Raw genomic sequence first — 25,636 nt, 5'->3', positions numbered from 1 at the left:
TGAGGATGAAACTACCCCCTAGTCCATCGACTCAGACGCCACAGATGTACGACCAGTGAGTGTCCATGAATGTCAGGGAACAGACTTAGTGGCACCAGGGCTGAGAGGGGATGCAGTCTGCGATGATGCTGCTACACTGATATGAACTCCGCCATTGCTAAATCAAGACTACTGGACCGCAGTGTGGGCCGTAGGCAGTGGCCAGCAGGGGCCCACGTGTCATTGGATCACGATGCACAGAGTTAGTTACACCAGGGCAGTTGTCTATAGTGTTCGATCACCTCCGTAACGATGATCCTTTTGTGCTCCGGACTACAAAGCGTCATCCTCTTACACCTCTCCTTGTGTGCAATATGTACTCTGCCATTGAAAAATTGATGCTCAGTTCCAATTGTGCGACCAACTCAAACGTATGGTTGTGATGCTTTACATAGATATGGGGTCACCACATTGGAGGGAGCATAGTGATTTAAACTTAGTCATAATTAATATTCTCTGCCATGGTGTAATCAAGACTCAGTTCCAAATGTGTGACCTACTTGAGCTTAGTGTGGCCCTGGAGCAGTAGTCCGCGTTGGCTCACAAACATGTGTTGTTGTACTGCTATGCACAGACTTGGTGGCACTACATCGAAGGGAGTATAGTGACTTCAGCTCAGCCATACACATCACCCTCAACCATAGTGTAATTAAGACTCAGTTCCAAATGTGTGACCTACTAGTACGTTGTGTATGCCGGTAGAGTATGTCAAATAGAAAGGAGTACTGCGGGCCTTGCTCATGGAGGACGTGATGGTCGTAGCAGGTTGCCAGGGTCACGGGCCTTGGGCCTGGAACTTGCACCAGCATGTGGTGGGCCCTCTTCAACACATGCCAGTGTCAGCAGGTGTTCATTGAGGCCTGGGTGCGCAGAGGTGGGCAGGCCTGGTTCAGGGACCAGGATCCCGGTTTGCAGCAGGCGCACAGGATTGCAGGCAACTCCTCTCACAGTGACAGCATCGGCCTCATGGCGGAGTGAGAGGCGCCGCCCTGGCAGAGGCATTGGGCATTCCGGAAGAGAACCACGCCCAGAGCTACGTGTCTTTTATTCACACCCCTACGCTGGCCTGGCGTACGCCGGGCCAGCCCACTCCACTCACACTTACGGGGGGACATAACAAGCTACATTTCCGCGTTCCTCCCCACTGGCTGGAGTGACATGGTTGCGTCCACTGTCCACTAAACTCCATACACCAAAGGTGTTTGTCGACATGGATATGTGTGTGGTCTGCATACTGCAGTGTCCCCATCACATCCACGCCACACTTGGCATTGTGTACATTCTCATTCCTGGGTCACTTGCCTCCTTTGCACATGCTTGTTCCTCACCTCTTCCCACATCCTGCTATTTTGCAGCTGAGATGCTATGCCCTTAATGGCTAATGTACAAGGCTGGCCCAGGTTCCCACAGTAAGTTGTCTGTCGTGTCTGGTGGGTGTACATGTTGTATGGGAGCTTGTGATGTGTGCATTTCCTGTGTTGTGAGTTGCATGGTGTGTGGTGTGTTCATTTGGTATTGGCCAACGAGCTGTGCATTTCCATGGGTGCCATCCTGGTAGCACAGGTTGATGATGGACTGTCGGCAGGTGTAGGGCTCATGCACACTGCCTGGGGGGTCGGTGTCGATGTTGGCGGGAATTCCCCGGTGGCCCAATATTGCCTGGAAATTGGTGGGATATGTTTGCTTTCTGTTGCGCTTATTGTGTTGCCAGGGGGCACAAGTAGGACATGTGTGCAGTCAATTGCCCCCTGACACGTGCGGGAAGGCAGCTGTGGCGTTGACGCCTTGCTTGGTCCCCAGCTGTCCCTGCGCAGTGTGGGGGAGGTTTAGATGGTGGGGGTACCAAGCTAATAGTGTCATCCATGACCGTTGTGATGGACTTGGATTGGGCTGGCTGTGAGACTCCTCCGACTCAGGCGGTTGTTAGTTGGAGGGTACGAGAGGCCAACAAGTGCAGCACGGCCAGCAGCTTTGTCTGAGGTGGGATGTTGATTTTCCGCTGTGTTGGTAGAGTCAGCCTGTGGCCGATGGTGGTCAGGATGTGAAGGATGGTTGTCCCTTTGAGTCTGTAGTGGCAATGACATTCTCTGGTGTTGGGTCTGTGAGGTTGGTGCATTTTGCGAGGATCGCTGACTTTGTCTGCACTGCCTCGGTGTGGGTTGGGGGGCGATGAGGGTCAAGTGTTGGGCGGAGGGTGGTTCTGGGGGTGGTGGCAGTGAGTGTTGTGGCCCTCTTGGGGCTCCGAGCTGCATATTCAGTGGCTCCTTGGCATCTTTTGTTCTTCAGGTGTGGCTCTGGGCTGGGCTCCATTTTCTGGTGCAGGCTATGGTCCGACTTTACACCAGGTCAGAGCAGGTGTTAGTTTGCTGATGCTAACGCGCCTTATCGCCGGTTTTGAGTTCTTATCGCCGATCTGGCTGGTAGTTGAGAATGTTGTGGAGTGGTGTTGTCGCAGCTTTTTGCTCGGGAACGCCTACTCTGCATCTCATTAGCGATGTTTGCGGGGCTCATCAGTGGTGATGTTTTTGATGGCTGCTATCGCAGGTAAACTGGTGCTATAGGCTGTTTGCACCAGCTTGTGAATGGGGTGATACATTTATCGTGACTTTGGCTATGATTAAGTGCCGTTCACTCGGCAGTAGCTCCTTGAGAATATGCCCCTGCATTTCAATATATTTGGAGATGGGATTTATTGCAGAAGTGATCAGTGTGTTGAGGGAAAGGAACGGACATACAGGAATGTAATGCTACATTAGAAACAAATCTTGATTCATACCTACAATGCGGAATACATGAAGTTGATGAGTACCAGAGATCACGGTGACAGGCAGCAGCTCTACATGGCTCAGTCCACAGATGAAGCAAAGGAGCCACATAGTCAAGCGGCTGCTCCATCAGGATAGACAATGTTGCAGGATATGGTTGTATTTTAATAAACATTTTAAAGACTTGTGGCTTTGCTCCTACCAAGTTTGATAGAGGTTCCTCGCTTTTCTGAAAGATTTATTTTTTTATGTTCGGCCTACAAGCAAGCAGCAGCTTTGTTGTACTTTACGATTAACCAATTAAGAGCCTGATTTAGAATAGGGTGAAGATAGAAAATCATTATCCAAAGGAGAAACCGCCATGTGAAATTCTTTTCACCACACGTATTGCATGGTGAAAGGCATATAGGTGCTGGATTCTCCACCAGATTTCGCATTTTCCTTCAGGAAAAGTAGATTCTTTCATTACCACGAACTTCAAATCAACCCTAAAGAGCATCATTTAGAAATGACCGTATTAAAGCATCTTAAAAAAAGGAAGATGTCCCATGTTGCCCCCCGCTGAAGTCACCTAACTCAATTAAAGAGGAGGGGATTGCAGTTCTCATGAAGCTTCTACAATCTTTCAGGTGGACTCTAACATGGTAAAAACGGCATGAAATGCACAGCCCAATATGTCACCCATCTGAAAGAATTTCTGCTCTCTGCTCCTTTCTGTTGACAGCTACAGAAAAAAATACAAAAATATTAACACCAGAAAAAAATTGCTCCCAGCTCGTGGGGACGTTAATTTTGTTACTATGCTCGCTCCTGCATCCCATTTCCTCACAAAGCCATGCAATTTGTATTAAATTGGCCTGTAAAAGACTTCATGCATTAAATGGAAACTATCATCAACAAGTCTGCAATCACACAATAGCAGGGAGTTCTTGGATAGCAGCCATACTTTTATTTCTTATTAACTTATTTCCATCTGACCCAGGGCACTCTAAAAAAAGAGAAATCCTGCTTTAATTATAAACAGGAATGAAGCTGCCACGAGGCGAAAAGACAGCATTCTATGGCTGTAGCGATTGCACCGCACAAAAGACCCTTATCACTGCTGACAGAGTCAGAGCTGTGTTGATATTCCGCTGGAAGCTACAGGCAGTGCATGCAATGCGTGGGAGAGAACTTGGAAAGGAGTTCAGTGCAAGCCAGTTTTGTTAAAGTTTATTCCCCAGAGGGCAGATGAGAAGTTTTAAACATTTAAAGGGGAACAGTATTGGACAGCTGTGTAAGAATTTAGAGTTATACCAACATTGACAGAGGCAATAGGTCTCGCCTTTGATACCTTATAAGTGTTTAGCCATGTAGCACATTATCCTGGGTAATGTACAATCAGAAGCACCAATACAAACGATGACCTATAGGCAAGACAGGCCTGAAATGAAATACTGATATTGTGCAAGACAGAAGTAGGGCTGGGGCACAGCCAGTTAATTGAGTCCCGACTCAATGCCGCTCTGTGAAAACTATGGGGGTAGGTCCAACATTATATGCTGTTCACAAAATATATTGCAAAAATCGTAGGGCCCGATTCACAGAATGAACTTAAGACTAAATCCTAAACTTACTACTATTTTGGTATTCACAGAAAGCACTTACTACATTCGACGTTCACAGAATGAACTTACTACTTTTGGTATTCATAGAATGAACTTACTACTTTGGTATTCACAGTATAGACTTATGAATACTAACTTTACGTCCACACCCGGGCCAGGATTTCCGCCTCCGGCCTGGAATTTCCGGCTCTGCAGCGGAATTTCTGATTCTGGCCCAGAATTTCCGGCTCTGTGCTGGAATTTCCGATTCCGTGCTGGAATTTCCGATTCTGGGCCGTAATATACGATCTGTGGCCGTTGATCATTTTAGCCAAGGTTAAACACCTGTCTAAGTGCCTACCATCCCCCACCATTGATCAGCTGACACACTGCAGCCAATCCTAGCCCTGCAGCATGTATAAATGCAGAGCAGACACATGTCACTGAATATGTTTGTTGCACTGCCCCGTACCATGCGGCAAAACTACTTGCAGAGGAGGAGGAGAGCAGAGAGGATCTTCAGACAGAGGATCAACCTATTTGGAATGTCCAGCCAAGATGTAAGGTCCAGGTACCGTTTCCCTCCAGAAGTCATCTTGGATATGGTATGTGAGTGGGAGCAGGAACTTGACTCTGTGACCTGCTGCTCATATGCAATACCAGCATATCTCAAGATCCTTTCTGCTCTCCATTTCTTTGCCACTGGGTCTTTCCAAAGGGTCTCCAGTGACCATGTGGGCATTTCCCAGGCGAGCCAGTCGCGGTGCCTGCATCAGCTGCTGAGATGCATCACTGCTAGAGCCCCCAACCACATACAAATGCCACATACACTGGCCATGAGACAAAGGGCAGCAAGAGATTTTTATCTCCTTGCACAATTCCCAAGTGTGCTGGGTGCAATTGATTGTATCCATGTGGCCTTTCAGCCACCCCGCCACATTGCACACATCTTCTGCAACAGAAACACATGGTATTCCATCAATGTGCAAGCTGTCTGTGATGCCAGTGGGAGGTTCATTATTGTGCATGCAGTGTTCCCAGGCAGTACCCATGACAGCTTCATATTCTGCATGTCACCTCTTGCCAGGCGGATGGTTGCTGGAGAATTTGGCAACATGTGAATACTGGGTAAGTACCAAGCACTAACAATTTGTGATATGTGTCATTGAAATGTCTGAATGCCCCCCAATATTAACCGTTGTACAATAAGAATCATGGCCCAACAGACACTGCATGTACTAACGTATAGATCATGTCCTGTGCAAGTCAAATAGGGAATGTAAACAACTGCCCTTTCTTCCCTCCTCAGGCGACGCTGGGTATGCACTCTCCCCACACCTCCTCACCCCTTACAGGCTTGCAAACACTGTACCACAGCGTAGGTATGATAGGGTACACATATGGAGTTGAGCCATCATAGAGCGCACTTTTGGTCTGTTGAAGTCGCGATTCAGATGTCTCGGCCGTACAGGGGGTGTGCTGCTGTACTCCCAGAAGTCGTGTGCAAGATCATATTAGCCTGTTGTGTTTTGCACAACATTACTTTAACGCATGGCTTACACATACCTCTGGAACCTCGGCTAGCTCTGAATCTGGGAAACTGGGCCATTGCACATAACCGACGTCAGGGCATGCAAGTCCATGATCAGCTCGTTGCCACATATTTCACATGAGCAGCCTGTAGTGTCATGTACAAAATGTGGTTTGCTGTCTGTTGTCAATGATGAAACTTGGATAGATACGACTGTGTCAATAAACTCCACCCTGAGACGACTTTGCAAGCCACACTAACTGCATGTAAAGCACAGCTGCTGACAGTAGTCAAAAGGTGGATTGTGCCTCAGGTCATGTGCCCATGTCAGCGATCAGTGTAGTGGATGTCCCTAAAAACAACTATTCACGCTGATGACAAACAATACATGTCCTGAGAGACCTACCTGGACCTCATGAGGATGGTTCACTTAATCACAAAAGGCCATAACCCTTGCATACTCAGGCCTGTGACCTCAACAGATTTGACTCCCCCACAAATGATGGTCCCAGAACGTGAGTGATGATGTTATGGGTGATCAGGCACCATGGGGCAGATTTACAATAACTGGTGCATCCCTGTATATCAGCAGGGATGCGCCAGTTATTGTGCGTCACGGCAGACACCTCTTGTGCCACCAGGATGCACCGCATTTACAATACGGCGCACAATGGCGCAAGAATAGATAGATGCGTGACGCATCTGCTGCCGTAAAGGTGATGCATTGCTGGAGTCGTGTCGCAAGTGCGACACAGCTCCAGCAAGGATCTGGGTGACCCTATGCCTAATATGCTGCGTCAATCCTTATGCCTGCTTCAAGCAGGCGCAGGGTTTTGACGCAGAATGGCCATAAAAGTGACTGAGTGAAATCTCAGCCACTTTTAGGAGGCTTTCCTGCGCCGGAACGCCCCCCCCCCCCCTGCGCCAGAACGCCCACATGAGGCGCAGGGCTTTACAACATGACACATCTCCCAGATGCGTCACGTTGAAAATACCCCGCAGCATGGTGCTGGCTTTGCGCTGCCGCTGCGTTACAAAAGTGATGCAAAGGTGGCGCAAATGTGGTGTACGGTGCTTGTAAATCTGCCCCCATGTGTCTGTGATATATCCACACTGCTTCACCCCAATGTTACGTAACACCTCACACAACTCTGATAATGAGCACTCAATATGAACTACATGTACCATAGTGCAAAGTAGGAGTAAATGAAACTGGGGTTTGATGTTGTGTCAGCCCCCCCTCCGTCCGTGCAGAAATGTCATTAAATGGTCTGTTCCCCTTTTTGTTACATATTCATGATTCTCACCTGCAATGTAATTTCAGTTTTTTCTACAACAGAACAGCAGGATGGCAGTGGATTTGATTACTGATTGTGGATAGATCAGGATGAATACAAAATGATTGCCAACTACTTCCTCTGATGTATTTCCTGTCTTCCACTTCCTGTATAACATTTCCTGTATGAAATTATGTGTTCCGGGTCACTTCGTAGGTTACAGCCCAAAAACGTAATTTCCGATTTTGAAGCGTAATGCGCGTGCGCGGACCCGACGCTCTGGAACCGGAAACTACATTTTCGGGACGTAATCTCCAAAAATAAACTGGAACACATAATTTCATACAGGCAATGTTATACAGGAAGTGTGAGACAGGAAATACATCACAGGAAGTAATTGGCAGCCATTTTGTGTTCATTCTAAGTCATCCTATATCACTGATCAGATCCTCAGACATCCTACTGCTCTCATCACACTTATTTCCTCCAAAATGGCTGAGGAGTATGAAGAGAGAGCACCCCCTTTCACAGAAAGGGAATTAGACATCTTGGTAGAGGGGTTGCTGGACATATTCCCTCAGCTATATGGGGACCCTGAGAACCAGCTGAGCACTGCAGCCCGGGCCAGGCTATGGGCCAACATCAGTGAGCACTGCAGTACAGTGTGAGTCTACACCAGGAGTGCTAGGGCATGCCGCAAGCGCTGGGAGGACCTAAAACGCTGGTCCCGCCACAAGGCTACGGAGCTGGTGGGCCTGTCTTCCCAGCACCATGTGCATCGTCCTCGCCTCTCTCCACTGTAAAGGAGGGTCCTGCGAGCAGCTTGGCCGACCCTCCATGCTCAGCTGGAGGAGCATGAGCAGCAGGGACCTAGTAAGTGCATCATATGCAATATGTGTCTGGGAGTATGATGTGAGTGAAACAGTGCTGTACCATGGTGTGCCCCATGCCTCCATTCACCAATTCCATGTCCATGCAGCAGTCACCTAGATTAAAAAGGCACACTGAGGCATATGGACTGTACAGGGCAGAGTGCATTTTGGGAGTTGTAGTTTCTTCATGACAACTGGGTAAATGAGCCAGACTTGTGCATTCATATTGAAGTCTGCTCTGCCAGCACCACTACAATTGAACTAAGGAAATCATAACTGATGTGTGCATTGGATTAGCAATGGTACAGACACTGTCCAGTGTGTGCATGGCAGGACAAAGGACATTGGATGCTGTGACTTGCATTGCATTTTTAGAGTTTGGGTTCCAATTGAGACAGATCATCATGTGCCATGGAGTCAAGACAGACTTTGAGATCCTTGAATCACTCTTAAGTGTTCCTAAATTTGCAAGGTGTGTCCACTGACAGACTTCTCACCCTCAGTGGCCTGTATGACATTTCACATATACAGGTAGCTGTCACAACGACCCACCACTGTTCACCGGTGTACGGCACTACCTTTTAAGTCAACAAAGCCAATATGTGGCACTGGATTGTCCGATGATGTGTGGGGAGGGCAAAAGGCTAGACTCACAATGTAGCTAGAGAAGTAGCCCAGACCCTATGCGGATGTGTGACCCACATTCGACATTTGTCTTGTCCCATACAATGCTAGAAAGCAGATGACACTTGTCCAGATGTTAAAAAGCTGCAACTCCATGTCAATGGCCAAATTCAATTAAATCTGGACTCTTCATGTTCTCCTTTGGTGGACTGGTTTTGGAACTGGCACATGTAGCAGTGTCAGGACACAGATCACAAGAATGCCAAGCTTGAGGCTTGGCCAATACAGTTGCGTAAGCAAGAAAAAAACACATGAGATGTCCATGTCAGACTCAATTCAGTAAATGACAGTGCATATACATGTAATATAAGTTCATAAACACTAAGGGGCAGATTTACAAGCCCCTTGTGCCTCGTTTACATTGCCATTACGCCACTTTTGTGACGCAGCGGCCGCGCTAAGCCAGTGCCATACTGCGGGGTAATTACAACATGACGCATCTGGCAGATGCGTCACATTGTAAAGCCCTGTGCCACATGTAGGCGTTCTGGTGCAGGTGGGGGGCATTCTGGCGCAGGAACGCCTCCTAAAAGTGGTTGAGTGAAATCTACAAGATTTCACTTTGTTACTTTTAGGGCCATGCTGCGTCAAAACCCTGCTCCTGCTTGAAGCAGGCGTAAGGATTGACCCAGCATGTTAGAGATAGGGCACCCCCGAACCTTGCTGGAGCTGCATCGTGCTTGCGACGCAACTCCAGCAATGCACTGCATTTCCACCGAGGAAGCGTCACGCATCTGCCCATCCGAGCACCACGGTGCGCCACATTGTAAATGAGGTGCATCAGTGGTGGTGCAAGGGTGGGCAGATGCGTCGCAACTCTTCTGGCACATCTCTGTTGATTAGCAGAGATGCGCCAGAAGTCGAAAATCTGCCCCTGAGAACTGTAGAGTGTGATCAGAGGAAAACAAATTCTGACCTTGGCTCATCTATGTATGTGTCTCGTCCTGAATGAAACAACCACCACATCAGGATTTTGCTTACATTTCAGCAGGCACGGCTGGTGATATAGAAGAACTGCAGGAACAAGTCCGGAGAAGGAGGCCATCAGTTCGCCGGCGGCTACACACTCTACCAACCAGTAAGGAAGAAGAGGAGGAGGAGGGACCATCAACATAGGAGGCAAGGGGATTGTGCCCACCCGGAATGAGGAAGAACAGCACTCTGGTGCTACGTCCCGGGTGGAGGCTGTGGACATTGAAGGTGGGGGGGAAGGAACCAACACCTCTAACCATGATGTGGTGGAGAGCTACTCTCCCCCACACTCTTCATCAGTGGGTCTTGAAGAGGTGTCCCCGGGGCAGGCCAACACTCAATCTAGGCCTGTCATCAGCCACTCCCTACCTCAAGAGTCGCCCATGCCATCCGGGGCTCCAGCTGCATCTCCTGCAACCTGTCCCCCTCCTCATAGCCGCCAAGCCAAACGCAACATCTGCTCTATTCCGGACCTAAGGCACCACATCCCTCCTGTCCCCCCCAGGCCCTTCCCGGTGTTGTTCCTCCTGTGGCTGTGCCTGGGGTCTTGAGTTGGATGTGTGAGGGTCAACCAGTCATGTCCGCTCGCATCATGCTACAAGTGTGTCTAGAGATACGCACGATGCGAGTGGACATTCTCCAATCTCTGGACAACCTCACCACCAGCGTCAATTCCCTGGCCACAGCCATGTTGTCTGTTGTCTCCCAAATCCCTTCTCATACCACCGTCAATGTCTCTCCCTGTCCTTTGCCCCAAACTGTTTCCCCCGTACTCCTCATGTGTCACAATCCCATGTGGTGCCTGTTCCTGCACCAGCCAGCCGGGTGCTTGCATCGAAAACTGAAGATCTGGACATTGTGGTCCTGGAGGATGACCAGAAGGACACTTGACTTTTTGACCGAGACATTGTTGTGGACAAAGATTTCTCATTTTCCCCTTGTAAATAGACTGGTTTCCCTGACGCTCCCTGACGTATTATATTTTTTTTGCCCCACCCCAATCCAAGTTCCCTTCTTCTGCATTAAGATCATCATTTGTTTTCCTTTCTCCCTTCCAAACAGACTGTTATTTTCTGTTCCTACATAAATATCTTTGAGGAATTCTACTTAGTTTAACTTGTTTGACTTCATTTTGAATGTCTGTTTCCGAAAATGGACACATATTTTGTGAGTCATATGCTATGCACATAATAGCAAGTTGCAATGATGGGTTACACTTGTAACTGTGTCTCACACACCCAAACACATAATTACATGTTTAGACAAGACATGATGAACAAATGAATCTTACTTTTGTAGATCTTTATTTTTACTATACACATAAGAACCCCAAGACAAATTGACCACGTCAATGATACTTTTATTTGATTTCGTAAAAAAAATTGTAAAAGATTGTAAAAACACATTATACACAACAATTAAAAGCAATGATTTGAAAGATGCAAAGAGGTAAAAAAAACACTGTTGTAATTACGCAATCCCCGTTAACATTTAAAATAAGAAATGTTATGTTTATAATCAGTGCGGTATAAATTGACCACATGAATGTCACTGGCGATCATGCTTGCGACTCTGCAATTTTGGAGGTGATTATCGCTGTGAGGGGTCAGGTTGAGCTTGTCGCCTACGTGTATGTGGGTGTTGTACAGGGTGATCTACAAGTGCAGGTGCAGGTGGTGTCTGCACATTTGGTGTCTGTGCCTGGACAAGGGCTGGTTATGCAGGTGGTGGGAGTGACTGTACAGAGGTTGGTGGTGGTTGTGCAGGTGGTGGGAGTGACTGTACAGAGGTTGTTGGTGATTGTGCAGGTGATGGGGGTGCCTGTTCAGGGTGCCGGTGTGTTTGTGTAACTTTGCTGTGGTGCTTTGCAGTTGGTGGCACAGGTGTGTGGATGTGCTGTCCTGCAGGCAGATATGATGGCTCCCCTCCCTGCGTTGGCCGTGAAGGGAGACTTTGGATCACTTTCAACTTGCCCTCCATCATCTTCATGGCCAAGGCATGGTGTCTTGCACTCTCTTCCCTTTGGATGGATATCAGGTCTCTCATATTCCTGGACATGTCCTGCCAAGTTCTATCCATCCTATCTAAAGCTTGGCTCACCCTGTCCACCACCTGAGGGAATTGGACCATTTCCTGCAGGGACTCAGACATGGCTGACAGGGAAGCCCATATGCCACGAATGTCCTGCCTCATATCTGCCTGCTGTTGGAAGAAGTCCTGCTCCCTCTGGCCACCATAGCCAGTTGCAGGCCTCCTCCTCAGGTGTCTGCCATGGATGGGATGAGAAAGTCCTACACCAAGGGGTGTGGCAGGTGGAAGCCTGTGGGCAGGAGAATGGTACACAAGGGATACCTGCACCACAGCAGGGCTAGTACTTCCCACAAATGGTGGAGAGAATGGCATGGATACACTGTGTAGGGAAGAGCGGGTAGGGGAACCACCATATCGGTCCTGGACGTGAGGGCTGTGAGGGAGTGATGTCTGTGTTGGGATGCGTGGGAGCGGTAGCTGGTTTGATCTATGCTGAGGACAGGGAATTGTTTGTTTAGGAGGAGGCTGATCAACGCTGCTTGGTGAAGGATGTGATACTGTGACATCAGATTCATCATCCACGGAGTGGACGGACATGTAGTCATCATCATCCACAAAGTCAACGTCCTCATGATCTTCCTCCTCCTCTTGAGCATGACTTGCTGCTGACATAACTGTCTGGAGGATCAGGGGATTCTCCCCTTTTATTCCCCGTCGGCCAGCACTGGTCGTAGGTCTGTGATCCTCTTCCTCAGCATCATCTGGAACACAGAGGTTGCAACCATATTAGTGATTGACCTGGTATTACATGTGGTGCAACACCAGGGTTGTATTAACTGTATTTTGCATCAGCAGATGACGATCATGTGACCTGGTTAGGGTACCACCAAAAATGACCGATCACACCATAGCATTGAGTTGTTACACGGAGATGTACATAATACCAGCAAACTCACCAGCTCCAGCCACAACTTTCTGTCCCTTCGCCTTCCCCCCCTGGTGTAACCTGCTGAACCTGTTTCCTCATAGAGGTTTTAGACATAGCTGTAGAGGGTAGAGACACCATTCTCAATGATCTGCATCACCATTTGACAGACAGGCACATGTGACACTGCTGATTTGTATTTCACTTTGTAAACAACAACTTTTGATTCCATGCAGAAGGGGATCTCGATCTCTATCATGGCTATGTAATCTGAGCTAGTGACACACCTCATGCCAGAATTACCTGAAGGACAGGTGCGCGAGGGTTTCACTGCTGCAGCCAGGATGTCATGCGTCCCCCAGGATGTTGTTTGCTGCAGTGGTATCATCCTGTCAGCAGCTGTGATGAGACATACATGTCCATATTTTAGTACAACAGATGGTAGCTATGAGCCAACATGTCATCTCAATAACCATTTGTGGATAATCCAGGATGATGTGCAGCATGTTTACCTTATGGACATTACATGTGGGCACCTGCTCACATGCAGCATTTTCCAGCTGTTACCTCCATGCAGCACTGATATCAAGAAGATGACCCATCAACTGACAAACTTGTATGAGAAGGTTACTGATAATTCAAGTGAAGGGATAAATGTCCCAGACTCATCCGCATTACACTGATTTCACTTTTAACATTAAGACTAACATTTTTCATGAGTGTAATGTTGTCTGTTGACAAGTCAGAAAGGAGTTCATATGTGAGATGTGCATTAGTCAGGGACATGATGTTGCTCATTTGTGCTTCCCTACCCATGAGGTACCACAGCTCATTTTTGAATGAAAGAACACAGATTTCTCATGTCCATCCTTTGAGTGTCCTCTGTTCCCATACTCTATTTCCAACATCATGGTACTACTTAGCTGACAACGGATGGTGTCTTGTACAGCAGACATCCAAACCTCATATATCAAACACTCACCTATACTTGTGAATATGGTAGAAGAGGAGGCAAGTAGAAAACAACATTTGGCTATGATCACACATTGCGGATATGCTGAGAAGCTTTGAGGCTTCCCGCCTGCACTGGATTATCGTGTTGCTCTTCAGCCAAGTTATTTTGCAGGTGTAACTGCATGAAGATTCACCTTAGCAGCCCCTACACCCATCTCAAAGGTACACAACTGGCATCAGTGTGTGCCTCAGCCATACCAATTTCATTTTAATTTAACCTTGTATATGTTGCTAGGGATTTATCCTATCATTGAATTGCAAGCCTGCTGTGTTCTGGTCAGTTCATATGACACATTGTTCTATTGTATGTCCATTTTGCACTCACTTGGCATACGTTTTGTGTCAGCCTCTCATTTGCCACCAGGGTCTGATCTACCATGTGTTCAAATGCCATATGTGAGCATATTGTGATGCAGGACAACTGTGTTATACAACACATACAACATACGGTGGAGGTGAAAGGCCCAATTAATGAGCATTCTGCCAGAATTATTCTAGGGTTAACTTACCTTGGCCCAGCACCGGAACAGTGTGTGGTCCCTGAACAGATGTCACGTCCAACTTGTAGCAGAAGTCAGTGTGTGTCTTTGATTTTGGGAGGATCGCATTGTACCTACAATGATAAGTGTGTTTTGCAACTTTACATTTCTGCTGCCACATGTGATGCACTCAATTTCTGGCACAAAGGATGAGCACAAGCAGTTGTGGGCGCCACCGTTGCAGAAGTGTGTTATACATAATGTCATGAGTGATCCCACATATGACTTAGAATGGACCCACTACCTAGATGCAACCTATATCACATGCCTACGAATCCAGAGGTGAGGTCCACTATCGTGTTTTGTTGATGCTCAACAAATAATCGATCCAATGTAAGAAGTACATGACCAGCTGTGTGGACTGTGCAATTTAATGTATATTGGAAAGATTTGAAGTTGGACAGTGGATGCAATGTCAATACTACTGAGACTGGTATCTCACTGCTTGTTCATCATTACCATATTTGTGCAAATAGGATTTCTTGATTAGGTCTACAGACACTATTACAATATAGTGGGGACACCCTTTTGACTAGTTCTGGTACTCGATTACAGGATTGTATTCCCAGGTCAAAGGTATGATGAGCCAAGACATGTTATATTTTGTCTTTCGCTGTTCACAAATGTCAAATGCTAAAGGTGAAAGTCCATTGACAACTCCAATTTTAGTGAAGCAAATGATCATCTCTGGTTGACTTTCATATGTGGGTACTATATGTCCATCTGTCGTCTCCTGACAATGTATGCATTTTGACCATCTCCTGGCCAGTTTGACTTACCAGTTGGTGAGGTTGTAATGCCTTTCTCTGTACGTTGTCGATTCCTCCCAGTAGATGCAGGGAACTCTGCTACTGCAGTTGTCTGTGCTCTGCCTGAATGTGTCAATGGGTGAGAAGAGAGAAAAATAACCAAATGGGAAATGTGCTTGTTGATTTTTTCAGGGATTTCCCCATATCTCCTGCATGCTAACAGTGTTGTGAAGTACTGCCGCAGACGGGGCAGGTAGGAGCAGTGGTGTGTTGGGGATGTAAAGGCGTGGTAGAGTGGGAAATGAACAACAGAATATGTGTATGGCATATTTTGATTTGATGATTCTCTCATCTTCTGCTTTGTGATTTAGGCTTGCACAGGGTGATTTACTTCTTGGATAATTTGTGGCAGGTTTGCAAGCCCCTTGAAAATAATTTACACTGCTGTTGCATCACTTCTGTGACACAGCGTGGTGTACAACAGACGACACATTTTGAATTAATCGCAACGTGACGCATCTATGGTGAAGCGTCACGTTGTGAAGCCCTGTGCAACATTGAACCTGCATCAGCTTTGATGTAGGCAGGGTGGGCATTCCTCTGGGATATGCCTTGTAAAAGTGATGCAGTGAAATTTAAAAGATTTCACGGAGTCACTTTTTAGAGGACACTGCGACGCAACCGTACGCCTGCATGAAGCAGACGTAAGGAGTCCATGGACATTGTTGGAGTTGCATCGCACTTGCGACACGACTCCAGCAAAGCACCCCCTAATGCCATCAGATGCAACACACATCTGTCTATCCCTCCGCCACAGTGCACCGCAATGTAAATGCGACGCATCCATGGTTGCGCAAGGGTTGATTTGCATGTCACATTGGTACTGGCGCATCCCTGCTACTATTTGTCAATTGCTACTTAGCAGGGTTGTGTAGGTACGGCAGCAGTACTGTGCCCATGTTATCAAAAGGGGGGAGGGATTTGCCATATCTTATGCTAAGGATTCTGGGACTTGTGGTGCTACATACAGAGGGTGACACATGAGCCTCTGACTGACTATATGTATATATACACTTTTGACAAGTTCCTTACTCACAATGACAGTGCAACACAGACAATCTTTTAATTCACTTTTTCTTTTCATCCCATTTACCTGGTACCACGTAGCGGAAGTCACTGACAGGCAGCCGATGGACCAAGTGGGGCTGTATTGTGATAAGGATATCCTCCTCCAGTGGGGTGACACGGATGCGAGGTCCAGGGTATGCAGCAGGGAGTATCCTGCTTAATTTGATCCTGGAGTACTTCTCCTTCACCCTCTGCCTTTCACCATGCCACTTCTTCTTGATGGCCTGTACTGTGCGCCTCTCCTCCCCCAATGCTGTGACAGCAGTGGCTAATTGCTACCATAGGGCTACCTTCTGTGTCCCACTGGTGCAGTAGGGTGGGAGGTCATATAGGCGTTTGTGGTGCCTCACTAAAAACTCCACAAGCATGGTGGTATCCTCTGCAGTGAAGTTCTTCTTTCTCCTCATTACTTCCATTTTTCTCTGGCAATGTGAGCGTTGTGAACACGAACTCTCTGTGGCCAAACCTGTTCCTTCAATGTGTGCTGCTTTTATGTGTTTTGTGGTGCTGGTCAATTAGTGTTAATTGGCTTCAGCTGGAGCATGGTGGGGATGGTAGGCACTTGCAGCATTCATCATGGCAAAATAGAGCTATTGGCTGCGATTGGCTGCAGTGTGTCAGCTGATTCATGGTGGGGGATTGTAGGCACTTGGACAGGTGTTTACCCTTTGCTAAAATTATCAACGGCTACAGATCGTATACTACAGCCCGGAATCAGAAATTCCGTCCCAGAATTGGAAATTCTGGCACAGAGCAGGAAATTCCGCCACAGAGCCGGAAATTCCGGCCCGGAGGTGGAAATTCCGGCCCGGGTGCAGACGTAAAGTTAGTAGTTGTAAGTCTATTCTGTGAATACCAAAAGTAGTAAGTTCATTCTGTGAATACCAAAAGTAGTAAGTTCATTCTGTGAATGCCAAAAGTAGTAAGTGCATTCTGTGAATACCAAAATAGTAGTAAGTTTAGGATTTAGTCTTAAGTTCATTCTGTGAATCGGGCCCAATATCATTAAAACACCAGATATTGTATCTGCCTGTGATGGAACAGTCCAGTGTTGCTTCTCATTGCTGATATGTTCCACTTTAGATCGCAATACAATATTTAATGATTCGCAAACATTTTGTTCCACAATAAGCATGAGCCACCCAGACTGCAAATAATTTGGTAATTCAATGCATGGTGGCAAACAAACAAGATGTAAGGGAAACTCTTGGGGAAGAAATAACATAATACTTCAGCTTCAACTCTGAGCCAGTTTGATCTCCTGTGACATTGTGAGAAGAGCTTTCACTTGTGGTCATAGGGTACATTGCTTACCTGAAACATAAATCCACAGCTGAGATGTACTGCCACGGGGTATCATCTGTCCTAAAATGCATATATCAGCAACACCTTCTGGAGGGGGCCAGGTGGACCTGGAAGGCACTACAGAACAGGATATAGGAATACAAGAAAGGAAACCGTTACACTGGGCTGATTACGATTAGAAGGGACAAGAGAACAGACATGCAAGGGACGTCTCAAATGTATTCTTGTTACAGATCCATTAGGAAAATACCAATAATTTGTTCAGTTTTACCATACATTATATAGTCCGTGTGCTCCTCTACCTACAAACACCCTAGAGGCTTTAAAATCAAAACTAGCCTGTATCTAAACTCTCCATTATGAAACTGAGCTCTTTAGATAGCGACCTTATTGTGGAAGAGACTTCTGAAGCCTTTGGTCAACACTAAATGGGTAAACCCCACATGCCAGTATTTGGTCGAAGGGTACGAATCCCCAAATGGAGTGACTGATTATCCCAATCACCCACCTATTGCCACCAAGGTAGTGAATGATAATACATTGGTTAGGAGCCAGGGGGAAAATGTGGCAAGGGACAAACACTTGAGACACTAGTTCAGAATGGCACCAATAATAGCCCAAATAATCTCAGAATCATTGATCTGTAATCTTTACATAAGAGAGATGACCAATCATTATTAGTTTTCTATAAGCAAAGATGTGCCCACAAAATAAATCAAGAATATGGTGTTATCAACTTACCTTTCTCTCAGTGAAGAAGAACCATGACTGGCCATATACCTACCAGGAATCAGGCTTGAAGCCGAAGGTGCTGAGGAGATGAACATGGTGCTGTAGATTTGGAATGAAGGAAGAATGAGTTTCTAAAAGTGTCAGTTCATAAACAGCAATATAAAATCAGCCTTGACCATTAAGTTGGGTTTTACATTTTTATTAAAATGAGTCCTTGAACCATTTTTTCTAAAGTCTCCTAAACTGGAGTTAACATTTATTATGCGTAATAATGTAAACCAGTGGTATCCTATGAGAAGCCATCCTTGCTCCCGTGGAAAATTACTTGGGAGTTTCTTCACAACCAGGGCATGTAAAACATTAAATATTCATTTCCTACATTTTAGGTATCATGCAACCTGCTCTATGGGCATTTAAGGTGTGTCTTAGGGGTGTTATATAAGTATAAAAAAGGTTTAGGCCTGGCAAAAACTTTATTTTGCCAAGTACAAATGGCAGCCTAAAACTGCACACCTAGGCGGCAGTGGTAAAACTGGCAACATGTTTTACAGTGGGATGTTAGTGGGTGGCACAATGCATGCTGCAGCCCACCTGTAGCATTTTATACACAGGCTCTAGGTACATGTAGCACCATATACTAGAAATTTGCAAGTTAATTAAAGGTGGAAATTATGGGTATACCAATTCCAACAGGTTTAGGGAGGAGAGCAAAAGCACTCAACCACTGGTTATCACTTTCAAGGCACCTGAGAAGGGATGGGTCGCTTGATGCATTGTCACTTTCACCCTCACACTAAATTAGCATGGTCTCAGTGCTTACTCGAGGAGGCAAGGAAACTATCAAAATTGGGTCATCCTTTTAGGCAACTTTTGTAAAGTACACCTACATAGGGTATATAGAGTTTGGCTTACCATACATTTTACCGGTTGTATGACATTACAACGCGGGCTTTTACCCCGCAGTGCCATTACGACGCTGTTTTTTTCAAGGCAAGTCGTTACAACGACTTGCGCTGTAAGCGCTGGATAGTGGAATAGTTTAATTTTCCATTCCAACTCCAGCCCACGTTACAGTAGGGAAGGTGTTGGAATAGAAAATTAAACTATTCCTTTTCCAACAGCGCCCTCCAGTGCAAGTCGTTGAAACGACTTGCGTTGTAAAAGCAGCGTCATAATGGCAGCGCGTGGTAATGCCCGCGTGGTGATGGCTGCTCACCCATTTTACCTCAGGTTCCAAACTCTTTGTAGATTAGAATCCACCAGTCCTAATGAATTGCCCTTTTGATAATTATTCACTTCTTGATGGCAAAAATCATACCAACCTTTTGAATTTCTCTGGCCACCAGAGATCATTGTCTTTACTGGTAATCACTGCCTATGTTAACTGGACAAGCATACTCTGGGATTAAAATTCAATTCAGAGAATGTTTTAGTCTATTTTAAATCACTCCTTTCATGAACCTACACTCCAATTCATCAATCTCCTTGAGCCCTGTACATGCACTTCACATAGGGCATTGGGACAAAAGATCTCCTTTAAAGAGCCCCGTGAGGGTGCCTTTCGGGCATTCCAGTGCCTGACCGACGAGGAGCAAGCCCCATGATGAAGCATGAAACCCACAAGGGTGTGTGAGGACCTTAGTTCCTAGAGGAACCGTCCCCCCACATCAGGTTCCTTCTTCTCTGACCTGATACCTTCCCCCCTTCCTTTCCCAGAAACTGCATACCCTTAGTTGATGTATCTTGGAGCATGTATGATGGAGCTGCATGCACTCCTGGCCCCTTCCTCTTGTGATAGGGTATTGAGCCTCACACATTCATATTAAGGGACAACCCACAGCTTTAAAAGCTTTGTAATAGGCAAAGTTCAGGAAGATTCAAACGTTTGAGTGAAATTATCTCTACCCTATAGTGAGGTTAATGAGGGATCTCCTTCATTGGCAATATCTTTCATTCTCTCTGTCATGAACATGGAGTCCATTCTCACCTGTTTGTGTGGGGTAAGCATGGAACACATGCTTCCAAATTTTGGAGCGTGTTTCAAAAAGTCCATTGCAGAGGTCAGCATTCACCTTCATGGGGAAATGAAAATCCACATTGGAAACATATTTTTGTTTCCTTTGAAGACGTTGACTTAAGTGTATCTTATTTATGCTTGTGCTTGCTTTTCACAATCAATGCTGATTCACTGTGTGCTGTTCCTGCTTCCATCTCAGCAGCTTGTTAGTCTGCTCATTCTTCTGCTGTGGCAGCCATCAGCATTTTCTCCAAGCTGTGGGTTTCTCTCAACATATATCCTCTAAACAAATCTGAAAGGCAGCCATCAATGACTCTGAGTCGCATGACTTCTTGCCCTTTTTTACCATTGCCTTCCAGGTTTTCAAGCTTTTGATAATCTTCTTCTTCTACTGTATCTATGAAGTCATCAAATGTTTCAATCCACACAGCCCATCTGACAGGACTTTTCTTCTTCTTATAAGTATTGAAGGGCAGTGGAGGCTTCAGGAACATGGCTGCATTGTATTTCATGCTTCCTTTTTCTGTCTTTGAGAGCATGTGCTGTTCAGACAGCTTTCACTGTACACAGCAGCTACTGCAACATCTGCAAGCACAACGATTGTGCTTGAACTTGGCTCACCACGCCTGAATGTGGTTGTAAATGCTTCACTTGTCTCTGACTGAGTAAATTCTCTGTTTCTCATACCTGGTTGTCGCTGCCATTATCTTTCAGCTTTTTTGAGCAATTTGTGGCGTAGCACAGCATCTCTGTTGACCACTTCACTGCAGGTTGTGGCACTCATTTCAAATGTGTCCCTCTGCAGGACCTTCACTTTCTTCTTTGTCCTTGTATGGGCTGGAGCAAGGCTTTAACTCCACATGTACCAGTAACAGATTGCTTTGCATCGATTTGAGGCTCATGTGGCAAGCATGAGTAGTTTGCCGTACCATTGCAAACTCTCAGGGAGAGCAACCTTGTTTTCTGCTGCGCATGTATCCCCTACAAGCCTTCCTCAGCCCTGGTGTGAGTACAAAAAAGGGGTTTGGCCCTTACGAACTCCAGACCTGGGTCAGTGAATCATTACAAAAATAGGGTTGGTCTGAGTTTAGAAATTTCAATTGGGCTTACAGACAGCCAATTCTTTAAATGTCCAATGTTCACACAATCAACAACTTCATTTTAAATTAAACTTAAAGAGATTCAATTTAGACAATTCAATTCAAAATCTTTTTGGCATTTATTTACGCAAAGTTCCAATCAAATTGCAGCCAGAGGTTCATTATAACGATAAAGTAAACATGTAATTGTAAATTCATTACATTCGAACATTCAAAACAGTGCTCTCAGTGAGAAGGGAAGGGGTGAGTGAAGTGAGTGGGACAAGGTAAAGGTGTGGTGACATTTTTGTGGCATCATTTCGCAATTAAGAAGCCTTTACACCTAAATCAATTGGCAAAGGTTCCAAACAATCATCACACATAGAGGGCGAGACACAGTCTCTTATTTCAGTCCTATGGTGTGAAGTAAGCAAAGCGTAGTTCTACGTTTCGACCCCTGGATTACGCTAAAGGGTTGCTTTCAGCCTCATGTTGGGGTCTTCATCAGGAAAGAGGGGGGAGAGCATCGAGAGACGGTAGACGTCTGTGCCGTCTATAACGGGGCCATGGTACAGCTCCCAAAGTTTATTTATACGTTGTACTGTTCAGGAAAAACGCTGTGGGCACATCCCTCAATCACGGGGACCTCAAGCGCTCCTCAGCCCTGGAGCATGCAGATAAATTACACCACAAGGGAACTGCAGTTAAACACTTCTTTACTCCTTAGCATAAACTCCTGCATTGTGCATAATCTCATACTTCACATTAACAACACCTAAACACCCCAGCATATGATGTAGAGTCTGTCCTAGAACCACAAGGGTCCCAGTTCGTAAATCACCAATATGCTTCAATAGGGTCACTGATAAATGTGGACAGCCAAATGGCTGCAGTCTCTTTTATCCAGTGCCTGTGATTCACGAAATGCCAGAGAAGTTTTCTCCTTCCATCCTGATAAACTTAATTGATGAACATTTGTTGCAGGGATTCTGCTCAGACACAGAACTGTGCACAGAGACCCAGGACCTCAGTGAATTGTGGTGGACCAAAAAACTCCCCTCAGTACCTAGAAACCCTAACTGACTAGCATCAGTGTCACATTAGCTATTTGTCCTATAGCAAAGGGACCAATGATTAGACAACTCAGAAAATGCGGCTTAGGTTATACTCAGGAATGGTGGGAAGCAAGAACACTCTTTCGTTATACTCTCATACCAGTCCACAACAGGAGTAAAAAAGAGACACGGGAAAGGTTAAAATATTTATTTTAACAACGTGCTCTAAGATGCAGTATCTTTGCTACCGTAAGCAGACATATGATTAGAAATAATATGATCATAATTGTTACAATTCCATAAAACACAAAAGGAGTAATCATATTACAATGATGGTGAAAACAGGTCTTATAGCTCCTAGTATATCACCCTTCCTAGCTAGGAACTATGTTTTATAAAATATAGAAGGTCTTTTAGGCTTGAGTGGGGGCCCCCATACCTCTAAGATCAGCAGGAGTGAATCACATCAGGATCTGGAAAAGCTCTCTGTCTCTCTGGAAAACGGAATTCTTCCAATTGCCTGAAATCATGCCTACAGCGCAATATTAAAGGCGCCCGAATCTACGTTGGCTTGCAGCTGCATATATGTTATGTCTAAAACGTGAGCCGATCAGCCTGAACAACAGCTACCTTGTTATGATAACCTTGGAGGCTTTAGCACTCACTGTGCAGACTAGGGTCGCGATGTAAGTCTAGGGATGCTGAAAACAAGCCTTTCTCATGTGAAGTATTTCACGCAGCCTAACTTACAACAACAGCTATATGCAGTGCTGTGTGCAAAGAGCAGCAAAAGGTAAAATGGTGTTTAAACTTCTAATAAGCCTATGCTAACATAGCAATGTGCTCAAAAAGGGCCAGCCCTCACTACACATTCTTTTAGGTGTTGATGGATATAGCCAGTCTGGATTTGGTAAGTGTTGAATTGTGATAAGGACTATTGTTCCTACCTCCTGCTTCCCTTTAGGCTAGCATATCTGCACCATAGTTTGAGGTCACCAAGGGTATAGTAGGGCCTGGGCCTGGTGTGGGTGATAGTTGGTGACATTGTACGCATATCAAGCAATCCCCATTTGAGTGTGTTTGGTGTTCATCTGCACCAGCAGTCTTGCTTCACCCCAGAACACACAGGGATATTTCTGCTCCTTTTTTCTAGCTTACTGTGGTGCCCAAGTGCACATTGTCGTCTATTCTGATGGTCATACAAGCCTGGGAGTATTATTGGCGAATACACTCCAGTTTCCAAACCCTCACTTTAACAACCTTGCTCATTCTGTATGCTCAAGTTAAGAAAGTCTGTTTTTCAATACAGAAAAGATAGGTAAATGGCATTACACCAAATATGGCACGAAGTTAGAAATTTAATCAGAAAGTGTTCAGCTTTTTCAAGAAATTAGCAGTATAAAAGATCCTTAGGGTGGGCATGAAGAGGTTAACACTGGTAAAAAGTTAACAGTATCTAGAATGTGGACGTCCAGAAATGCTCTGAGGGGCCCATTCAAAGTAGATTGGTGCCCACAATCTGGAGAATATATTCTGGCAGCAAATACAGGACTCATGGGATCAATTAGCACTCTTGCAGGCCTCAACACTAGCATCAGCAGAAGCAGTAATGCAGCACAACAAGAGCTTACTGCCAGTCCTGCTGCCCTGTAGTTGTATGAAAGGACTTAGTGACTTGTATTGATTACCAGTGCACTCCAGGCACTCGAAGCAGTGCCAATTTGCAAATTAGGCATTGGTGAGGTACAGGCCCAGGTCTATTCTGCAATGAGTGGCAAAATGACTACAGAATCAGGTACTTACAGATCTTCCATCTAAGAACTATTTCGGCCTGCCCTGGGAAAGGTGTTATTCATGCTACATTTAGAAACTGGTAAAAAAAAAAAAAAAAAAAAAATCGTGAAAATTCATTGAAAAACACCAAAGTTAAAATGACATCATGCGTATGGTAATAAGATCTCAACATATGTTACAAAAAAATAAAAACTAACTGACGAAAACAAAGGTTGAAATGGTGTGACAGTTAGGTGCTGAATAACACCGAAATATATGTTAAAAACCAAAAACCCTCTGAAATTTACCAGTTATAGTTTAGTGAACCAATAATGAATTGTTCGCCCGCTATTCACTGCCCATGATCTTGATCCAGCGAGTCCCCAATAGTTTAAGCAGGGACAAACATCCAATTACTTCATTTACTTTGGCCCATACACATTCACCCAAAGTCCCTGTTGCGCTGGTGTCGATTTTGGAAATTCCTTACCAATTCATACTCAGCAGTTCAAAAGTTTATACAGTTTGCAATTTACACAATAAATCTTTTGTTAAAATTTCCATCTTCTTGGTTGAAGGACCAATTAGTTGCAAAATTGGCGGTAACAGTTACTCAAATAATAAACAGACAAAAATAATTACAGACTCTTTGTTTGCAAATTGTTAATTTTACATAACTCAAATGAAAACTCTTAGAAATACCTCATGAGAGAGAATACACTCTAAACACAGCTAGCAAATAATAAATCTCAAGAAACATATTGCATGGAGGGGATAGATGAAGACACATCAGGCATGTGCATCAATCAATTCTCAATTCAGAAGGATAGATGTAGAGACAAAGGCACTTCTTCAGACTCCACTCTTGCGCTAAACCTTTTTACTGCCTATGCCACTTACTCAATTGCTGCTGTTCTGCTGGCCCACACTGTTCTAGGTGGGGGCCCACGATAACTTCTTGCGGCCGCTGCCGCTTTCTCCGCCATCACCGCGCCGCAGAGGGGGACTATATTTCCCAGTAGCCTCCAGGATCAGTGCGTCACTGTTCAGCGCCAGGAGGCGCTTAAAATCGCCGGAGGCCCATGCAGCGCGGGACGCGCTAAACCTTTCTACTGCCTGTGCCACTTACCGGATCAATTGCTGCTGTTCTGCTGGCCCATGCTGTTCTAGGTGGGGGCCCATGATAACTTCTTGAGGTCGCTGACGCTTTCGCCGCCATCGCCACGCCGCAGACGGGGACTACATTTCCCAGTAGCCTCCAGGACCAGCACGTTACTATTCAGCGCCAGGAGGCGCTTAAAACCGCCGGCTGGAAGAGGCCGGGCTGGGCCATTCCCTTTACACTGGGCAATCTGTGTTTTTAATGGTTCGGTTAGTGTTGCTGTATTGTAACTAAATTATTTATTCATTGTTTCTTGCCATTCTATGTCTGTGCAATACCATCTGTGGCTTGTTATTTTGCTTTATATAGCAATAGGCATAGTGCCGCTGGCGTATATTAGACACTGTCACTCTGCTGCTATTACAGTGGATGATAAGGGTTTTTATTCACTTTTTCTTTTT

The 25,636-nt window shown here is 45.6% G+C and overlaps 1 protein-coding gene across 5 annotated transcripts; it reads right to left on the bottom strand.

The window, feature by feature from the left end:
* Positions 1-11,013: 11,013 nt before the first annotated feature.
* Positions 11,014-25,264, bottom strand: LOC144791808 (uncharacterized). 5 transcript variants are annotated; one of them, XM_078666584.1, is made up of 8 exons: positions 25,203-25,264; positions 24,104-24,170; positions 18,159-18,248; positions 17,427-17,534; positions 15,015-15,107; positions 14,206-14,309; positions 12,986-13,081; positions 11,014-12,518 (listed from the first exon to the last, which is right to left on the bottom strand). In XM_078666584.1, exons 4-8 carry the CDS (start codon positions 17,486-17,488, stop codon positions 11,443-11,445), a joined length of 1,431 nt encoding a protein of 476 aa, XP_078522710.1. In that variant the 5' UTR covers positions 17,489-17,534; positions 18,159-18,248; positions 24,104-24,170; positions 25,203-25,264; the 3' UTR covers positions 11,014-11,442. The 5 variants fall into 5 exon arrangements, with proteins under 5 accessions (XP_078522710.1, XP_078522713.1, XP_078522711.1 ...); XM_078666587.1 differs by having other exon boundaries at positions 18,202-18,248; XM_078666585.1 differs by lacking the exon at positions 25,203-25,264 and adding an exon at positions 24,974-25,093.
* Between the last annotated feature and the right edge of the window lie 372 nt (positions 25,265-25,636).

This window comes from Lissotriton helveticus, chromosome 11 (assembly GCF_964261635.1).
Source record: "Lissotriton helveticus chromosome 11, aLisHel1.1, whole genome shotgun sequence".
NCBI classification, from domain to species: domain Eukaryota; kingdom Metazoa; phylum Chordata; class Amphibia; order Caudata; family Salamandridae; genus Lissotriton; species Lissotriton helveticus.
Note: the sequence above shows the minus strand (reverse complement) of the source record. Positions and strands in the feature narration are given on the sequence as shown.